The 8,828-nt window shown below is 35.4% G+C and overlaps 1 protein-coding gene across 7 annotated transcripts in view; it reads left to right on the top strand.

Annotated features, from left to right (window-relative positions):
- OXR1 (oxidation resistance 1) overlaps window positions 1–8,240 on the top strand; it is a 244,979-nt gene extending 236,739 nt beyond the window's left edge. For all 7 annotated transcript variants that reach the window (XM_026843730.1, XM_026843733.1, XM_026843731.1 and 4 more), the window contains 3 exons: window positions 4,669–4,764; window positions 5,378–5,451; window positions 6,226–8,240. In XM_026843730.1, the coding sequence (XP_026699531.1) occupies window positions 4,669–4,764; window positions 5,378–5,451; window positions 6,226–6,361 (306 nt within the window). In that variant the 3' untranslated portion in view covers window positions 6,362–8,240. The remainder of the gene's footprint in view (window positions 1–4,668; window positions 4,765–5,377; window positions 5,452–6,225) is intronic.
- The last annotated feature ends 588 nt before the right edge of the window (window positions 8,241–8,828 follow it).

An 8,828-nucleotide genomic window follows, 5' to 3' on the forward strand; every position in this document is an offset into this window, starting at 1 on the left:
CTGTAAAGCCCAATTCGGTAATGCTGTTTATAGCAACAATGTGATCTTTCAAGACCCAGTTTTGTTGATGAAAGTGTAGAATATGTACAGAGGTTGTGGAATCCCAGTTCCTGGAGGTACTCAAGACTGAGTCATGAGGATGAGGAAGGATGGTTTTGTTATAAATACAGAGGCAGAACCAGAAAATAACTTTTATAAATACATTTGAAATAAGAACAAGCAAAACAAAAAGGTTCAGCACACTGGGGAGCAGGGGGGGTTTCTGCTCTGCACCATCGGCCCCATAATGATGATGATGGCGATCATCATAACCTGCGAAAACAAACCCCTCACCCTTTAAAGTGTTTTCTGATACATATTCATGAGATGGGTGTGTTTTAGTTCGCACAAGCATAATGGAGTTTCTCAAATTTTCTCAACTTTTCTGGTGTTGAGGGGAGGTTGTCTGGTGTTTTTCACTCTATCCTGCATGCGCAATCCAGCGTTGCTGGGGGCTTCCGACAGGGGTTCCTCCAGTGCCCCTCCACACTCGCAACAACAGTCCATATGAGTCTGTGCTCATGCAAGGAAGAAAAACCCCCAACCCACACACATAGCAAAACACTAGCAGCACCCATGCTCCACATATTCAAGTCACTATATTTTTAACATGAATCACCACCATATTCTTCACAGTTGCATCCAGAGGGTAGTGGTCAATGGCTAAATAATCAGATGGAGACTGGTTGACATGCCTGTGGGACAAAATTTTTAGTGTAGAAACTGTTGTGATAGGACAAGGGGTAGTAGTTTTAAACTAAAAGATGGTAGATTTAGGCCAGATTTTACAAAGAGAGTGGTGAAATAGTGGAACAGGTTGCCCAGAGAAGTGGTAGATCCCCCATCTTTGGAAACATTCAAGGCCAGGTTGGATGGGGCTCTGAGCAACCTGATCTAGTGGAAAGTGTCCCTGCCCATTGCAGGGGCTTGGACCAGATGACCTTTGAAGGTCCCTTCCAACCCAAACTATTCTATGGAAAATATTCATGCAGTTACTTAAACCTAGAGTTTTCTGTATTTCAGCAGCCTATTTTGTTCTGTTCATGAATCAAACTTTCTTAATTTTAATTCAATATGGACTTCTACCCTGAAAGATGCTCTAAATTCAATTACCTGCGTACGTTCAGCAATTGAAGTTTGCAAAATGTTTGACAGAGTAAAGTTAACATCCAAATTTCTGAAGTCTAGCCTACTGCCCCAGACACTTGAAATCATAAGAAAGAAAAAATCTCACCTATTCTGCTTTATAGAGAATACATGTACAAAGGTAAGAAAAAAAGGAAGAAAACAAACAAACAAAAAAAAGAGTACTGGTTTCTGCAAACTCTGTCAGTAGACTACAGCAATTAAATCTTCTAACTCTTTTATCTTTTTAATTTTTAACCTTCACAGTTACAGCTAGTGTAACCATTAGTAAAGATCAGGTAAAAATGAAATACTGTTTTGAAGTTCAAATTCTATTGTTGCAGAAGATATGTATGAAGTCAGGGTTGGAGGTGATTGGTTTTGTGACACAGAAATAACATTCTTTTAAGGTTTTATTTTGTTATGTGCTAAACAACTCGATAGAAACTTGAAGATCAGGGTAATCAAATAGGTATCTAAGGCTTTGATACTTGGTCAGTTGTCTTTGAAGGACAATGAACCAATAATTCTTGAAGTTCTTATGGAAGACTTGATTTTACAAAGAATATTAAAAGCCTTTAGCCAAAACTAAGTAAAGCATGCATAGAAGAATCCCTCTCCCAGCCTTTCCACTTTGAGACATTGCAACAATACTCAAAGTACCCGCTTAGAATGACTTACTACTATGTCTAAAATGTCATTGTCTAGTCTGAATCACTTTATGAAATCTTCTCATTTGAAATACATTTCAACTGAGCCAAGCCTATTTTTAGAAAAAGGACTTTAGCAGTAATATTCTTTCTAATAGTACAACTATTGTTTCTCTTAACTTAAAACTGCTGTTTCATTTCATGTTTAACTGCCTTGTCTGTAATGTAAATTTTGAGTTCTTCACAAATTATGGGGGAAAAGAACGCTGCAAGTCTTTGTAGGACTAAATGAGTGTTATGTTTAAGCCAGCTGATTTTCCACAAATGTTGAATAACAATGTTCAGATCTACTTAGTTCCTAATTTCGTTTTCCTCTTTCCCCTCCACTCCATATTGTTGTTTTAATAAACATTCCTCACCTCACTCATGCCAGAGCTGAGATAGACTTGCCTTTTTTTTTTTTTTTAGGACTACTGTTGCTGCTCTTTGATTATATGATCATTTAATGTTCTGTGCATGATTTACTACAAATCCTGCACTGGATGTTATATTTGGTCAACTCTCACTTGAACTTTCTCTGACCTATAAGGCCATTTAACTAGGAACGGGCTAAAAAAAAGTATAAAAAGCTGTAGTTCTTAACACTGGGGACTCATTTCAAGACTACTTTAAAAAAAAAAAATGCTGAGGAAAAAAAGACAAACCAAAAAAAGCCTTCTGGATTGTAATAGGAAAACAAACTTTTCTTTAAAGAATTCCTTGATTTTGGTCTGATTTGGTGTGATTTCCCCAGAAAGCAAAACATAAATAGTAGTTCCTTTCTCTCTTAAGCCAGTTATTGCTGTTTAGACTGCGGCATAACAGAAATGTCTTGCTAGCGTTTGATCCTATATATTCAATGAAATAAATGTCTGTGCAAAAAAAGGCTTGGGGTAGTTTTCCTGTGAGCTTGCATTAAAACAGAGGTACAGAAACTTACACCTCATTTCATGGAACTTCAAGCTTTTAGACTGAATTTGCTATTTAATAATGTATCTGGAGCTGATACAAACAGGTCTTTGAAAGTGAACACCTTTAGCTGTCTTACTTCATTTCATCGCTTTGTGAGGTAAGTTTAAAAATTTCTCCAGAGAATCAAATTTTAGAGTGTAAATATTGGTCACAGGTATGCTCAGAGGTAATTCTCTTCACTTAAGGAGCAGGAGTAAAAGTATCTCATCAGTGTAGTGATATCTTGTTCTTAAAAAATACATAATATAGATGATAATATAAAGAAGCTTCTGTAAGTCCTACCTATCTTCTGCTCTGTAACACTGGGGTCTCCACAGTGACTTCTAAAATGTGCAGTACTACCCGTATCAATTTAATTTTGTTTGCTATTGTACATACTTCTTTCAAAATTATTAAAAGTTTATTGCAAGAGATGACTGCTTGTATTTGGCAAAAATATTTCAAAACATCTGCTATTGGCATGATTGATCCATTAGACTTAAGACCCAGTCTGTGCGTTGTCAGGATGTTTGAAGAAAATTTATCCCTGATAATCTTTAGAAGACTAGCAGGTTTTTTTTTTCCTCATAACTGGGCAGTGGAAGGTTGTGTCTTGAAGGCAGGAGGATGTTTTGTTTCATAATGAGCACATCATTTCTTTTCACGACTCTTCATTCAGTCTTGCTATCTTCTATTTCAATTAGAAGTTTCTGAACAAGACACTTTCTGAACCATATAACATTCCTGAAAAACTAGAAATTTTATATCAGTGGTTCTGAACTGGAACTCATGATTGACCTGGGGCAGTTCTTAGTTGTATATAATATTTTAGTTCCTGAATAGAGCTAAACATGGAAAGGAACACTTGGAAAACCTACCTGTGGTCAAGGAGTTTCTTACAACGGGCTGAAGAAAATGGTTTCTACTTTATATCCTTAACATAATCTAAGTCAAGACGCTTAGCTTTAATGTCTTATTCTCATCAGTCTCATGCTTCTCAAACTTACTGTTTAATGAGAACAAAAGCACAGAAACTTCATTTTGTTTGTTGGGTTTTTTTTTTTCTTTCTCATACAGACAAATGAGAGAGTGCTAGTGGAATGCTTTGGTACTTATATCCACTCTGTTCTTGCAGATGTTGAAGCCAGCTTCCTACTAGCAGCAGAAATACTGATTTTGGGAGGGTTGTACTTCATGGGGTATAGTTAATTTTGCATAATTATGCAGAGGAGTTTTTTTCTAGTTATTCTAGTTCCTGAGAAATTAATGCTACTTCAGAAATCCAATAATCAGTCCCATAGACCTTAACAACTGTTAGAAAGTTCTTATTCTTGAATATTATAAATACTCTTATTACTCAGCAAAAGCTTAGTTAAAATCTCTCAGTTGTAAGACACAATAACCAGTGTTTACCTGTTATTTGGATTGGAATGAATAAATTAAATGAAAAATAACTCATAATGCAGCTAGAAAATTACTGAAAATAGCCTAGTTGAAATGGAAGAGGTGTTACATATGAAGGAGCAGGACCTTTTGGTCTGAAATTTTAAAAATATGTACATTGTTTCTGAGAATTTCCAGAGTTTAGTTTTTAATCCTTTTTTTTTTTTTTTTTTTACCCTGGGTTCACTTTTTATTGAGGAAGAGTCCTCTTAACTTTTCTAAATTGTACCACAAAGCACCATGCCATATCTCAATCAATGTACTTGGGACTGTGATACCATGTAAGGCTTATCCTGTAAAGAATTCTCAATCTGGCAAGATTTACAAGCTTTTTTGTGTATCAGTTGTTATCATTAGAGATTGCAGATGTTGTGTAGTTTTGCTTAAGTATTTTCTCCTGCATTTTTTTTTTTTTGTACAGGTTTTTGGTGCACTAGCATCTGAACCATTTAAAGTGAGCGATGGCTTTTATGGCACTGGGGAGACGTTTATGTTCACTTTTTCTCCAGATTTTGAGGTAAGTAGTAATAACTTTATATGCTTTTGCTTCCCCCTTCCCCCATGCATTATATTAAAATAATTACTGAATAAATCTAACAGTAAATAATCTGAAAGATTCTAGGAGTTGGCCCAAAAAATGTCACCATACTAGTTTTTCTATGGAATCCATAAGCATGCAGTAAAACGGTAGAGTTTGCATAGTGAAAAACATGTTCAACCTGACTCTTTCATTGGGCTGAAGGTTTTTCTACTACTTAAAATTCTACCAGGTGTCTGCCTGAAAACACAAAAGCTACATTCCTTTTAAAGGGCATAACATCTAGTCTAAGCATGATTTCTTGGTGTTTTTTATTGTGTAGAAATTCTAGTGCTCAAAGATCACATCTTGGAACTGTTTTATTTTAAATGGTATAAAACATAAGAGATTTTTTGTCTGCATGTATCTGTTCCCTGAATTTTCTGTGTAAACTTGGTAACTTCATAAATTGACCTCTAACCACCCATAGTCTGTTTTTACTGATGTTTGGTTTTCCTTCTGCCCAAATGAAAAGTTCAGGTATTTTAACTTGCTAGTCTGTTTTTGTTTTAGTTTGGGGTTTTTTTGTGGTTTGGTTTTTTTTTTTTATTAGGTTTTCAAATGGACAGGAGACAACATGTTCTTCATTAAAGGGGACATGGACTCCCTTGCTTTTGGTGGAGGAGGGTAAGTTATTGTTTCTTTTTGTTTTTAGAGACTTTTAAAAATATGTATGTCTGCACTCCTTTGAAAAGAAAGCTTGGAATTGACCTCAGCTTTGATAACTCAGGATTCAACAGTTACCAGCGGAGAAAGATTTAGTATGTCAGATGTTTGGAGTCCTATGTTGAGGAAAGTTAAATAGGAGGATTGTCTTTAGCATAGCATGGTATCAGGTTTCAGCCCTGCAAGTTTATGATGGCTTGCATGCTCTATTTGCATGTGTGTCTTGGTATACTCAGAATGGACACAAAATACTACGATTCTGAAGGTATGTAAATGTGAAAACTATATGTAACTAGACGAGGCTTGAATTGAAACTCTACTATCCCCAGACATGCTAGTGTCTTTGGAAATTATACTTTGTCTCCCCCCCCCTTTTTTTCCCCCGTGGAAATGCGTAAGCTTCTGGGATGTTTCACTTATTCATTATCAGCATTCTCCTCGCGTTTAAGAGCACTGTTATGCCTTTTTCTTGACACAAATGGAAGGGGCTGAAAACTGATGAATTCTAGTCAGCTTTTTATTTCGGAATAGCCGAAAGAGGGATATTCCCAAATTAATAATAAATAATTTTTTTAAATCTTTGCAGCTTCAACTTTATCAAGAGCTATGAGGTGCTTCTGTTGAAAAGGAATTCTATAATTCCTCCTTTTTCCTGAGTTCTGAATGAAAAATACATTCATAAGTTTAATGCTTACTCCCTCAGTCTTTTGCTTTAATACATTGTCTGTCTTACAGAGGGGAGTTTGCTCTTTGGCTCGATGGTGATCTCTACCATGGAAGAAGTCATTCATGTAAAACATTTGGGAATCATACACTTTCTAAGCGAGAAGACTTCATTATTCAAGACATAGAAATATGGGCTTTTGAATGAGTATTTTAACTATTTCTACAGGGTATTGTCCCAAACCTGACATGAATCGGTGCAGCTCAAAAATCCTGAGGAGCAATATAATACACTGGTTTACCTTTTTGATTTTTTTGTAAGTTTTTGGCACATCCATCTAGTTATTTTTAAATAGCAGACTTTTTTTTTTTTTCCATGCTCTCACATCTGTAATATACCGTCCTACTTTTTCTAAGCTGTAGACACTTTTACAAAATACAGACCATGTGGACTAAAAAACTAACATTAGTTACTTTGAGCCTACTAAATTTTCTTATTACAGTTGCCTCCCAGGTTTCCCACACACATCTTTCTGCAATCCTGCTAGGGGGCTGCTTCATTGAATATAGGTTATTATTTTTGTATTGAAATTATGTCTATGAATGAAGTTGCCCTCTCTGAACCTATACAAGAAGAAAGCTGCGTGTGGGTATTTGGCAGCTGTACTGCAGAGATTGGTCTGGACCAATGATGGATTAATTCATATGGTGCCACAAAGAGATGAGAAGCCTAGCATTCCTTCTTAACACATACCAGTACACATATGGTGAAGTTAGAAGATACTCAAAGTAAACAGTGCCACTTGTCTTGTTTATTGTTCATGCTTAGAAAAAAGTCAGTTAATATGTGTTCTAGCTGCATGCTGATTGTATTAAAGACTGTTTTGCACATACTGTTAATGATCTGCAGGTTTGGGACAAATACTGACTATATTGAGCTATGTGGCAAGGACTTATAAAATAGCAGGGGAATGTAAGAATATGATATTTCCACAAAATCAAGAGGCTAAAGCAAGCAAAACTTGGTGAACAATTTGTAGCTATAGTAGGGCATTAAAAGTACAGAAACAGATGCATCTTTTTTCAACATAAAGTGTCAGATATATACTGTTATACTGTTGTAGCCGTGTAGCACATCAACTCCAAGAATATAGCTTATTCCTGTCCAAAGAAAAAAATAGTTGTTGATGTTTTTGAGTGGGTCTATGTTGTAAATTTACAGTTAGCACCAGCTCTGATTAAAATGAGATAATGTACTATAGGTAGACAATATTGTAATTCAGTAGACTCGTGGAATATGCAAACTTACTGTCATGTGACCTCAAAAAAAATGACAGGCTAGAATACAGTTCCAGTAGCTCTTGTCCACTTTTGTAGGAAAATTGATAAGCCATTGTGGCAATAACAGCTCAACAAAACCGTTTGTTTCAAAGCTTTTATTCTATGTTCTGCAAAAACAAAACAAAAAAAAAACCAAAAACAAAAAAATTGCTGTTAAGTGTGACAGTGACTGACTTTGTGCTGAAATTTCAGCTATTTCAGATGAACATTGTATATTATCTTGTAAATTAATGTTTAAAGTAGTTTTGTTATTATAGAAAAGTGTTGATTGACGGGTTGCTTATAGCACTTTAAATTATTCTAGAAATGGAATAAAAGCCAAATGGGTTGGCTTAAGTAGATGTAGTTGTATATTATTTCAAAACATTTACATCTTTGGAAAGTTCTAAAAACTTATTTGAAGACAGCTTACTGCTATGGTAATGAGAAAGGGCAGATGTTTCATCTATAATATGCTAATGCTCAATGTGAATAGAAACACAGGGCTTTGTTTCCTGTCTCTATGTATAGCTCTTTATCCTTATTAGAACTTAGTACAATGTGTAGACTGAATGTTTACAAGATAAGGAACTGTAAATAAATTGAAATGGCTTTTCTCCCCTTTGGTCTTCCACAGCAGTATTATTGTCTTTGTGGAGTTAAGACTGATTATTACAACAACAACAAAAAAATCCTGTAATGGATTTTAAGTACTATAAGGTCACAGTGATGTATAGCAAATAAATCAAAATATATGTAAAAATAAACTTGAGTTGGAGTTTATTTAGAAGCACAAATGCAGATTATTACTGTTCATTTAATAATGTTACTGTGTGTATATAGGATGCACTTGCTCATCCTTTTGGGGATTTTTGGTTTTCTGAAAGTCCAATGGGAAGTGGGTGAGAGTGAAATAGGCTGTCTTCAGCCATTTTCAAAAGGCGGGGAGGGTGTCTCAGATTATCCTTGCTGACAAAACCCATTAATTCCAGTGTTTAGTCTCTATCCTAAGATCATATTGCAAATAAAGCCTATTTTAAATGCTACTGTGAAGAATTTTATAAAGAATTATACTTTGAGGAACTGCATAAAAGCACAGAAAATACTCAGTAGCTGAATATCTCTGAGTATTGGAGCAGTCTTAGGCACTGAGTGGGGGTGGGGGATGGAGGACAGAAAGTGGAAATCAAGAAGAGTATAATAAGCAATACAGTAGCAATCATGCTTGTAGAAATACTAAATTAGTTAAGGAACAGAAAGAGAATCAAAAGTATAAATGATCATGGTAACACTGAGTGATGTGACTGGCTGTGTAAAGGATCTACTAATGTTTGTTTATCAATGAAAGAGGGTGA

This window comes from Athene cunicularia (genome assembly GCF_003259725.1).
Source record: "Athene cunicularia isolate RWA chromosome 2 unlocalized genomic scaffold, athCun1 chr2_part1, whole genome shotgun sequence".
Lineage (NCBI taxonomy): Eukaryota > Metazoa > Chordata > Aves > Strigiformes > Strigidae > Athene > Athene cunicularia.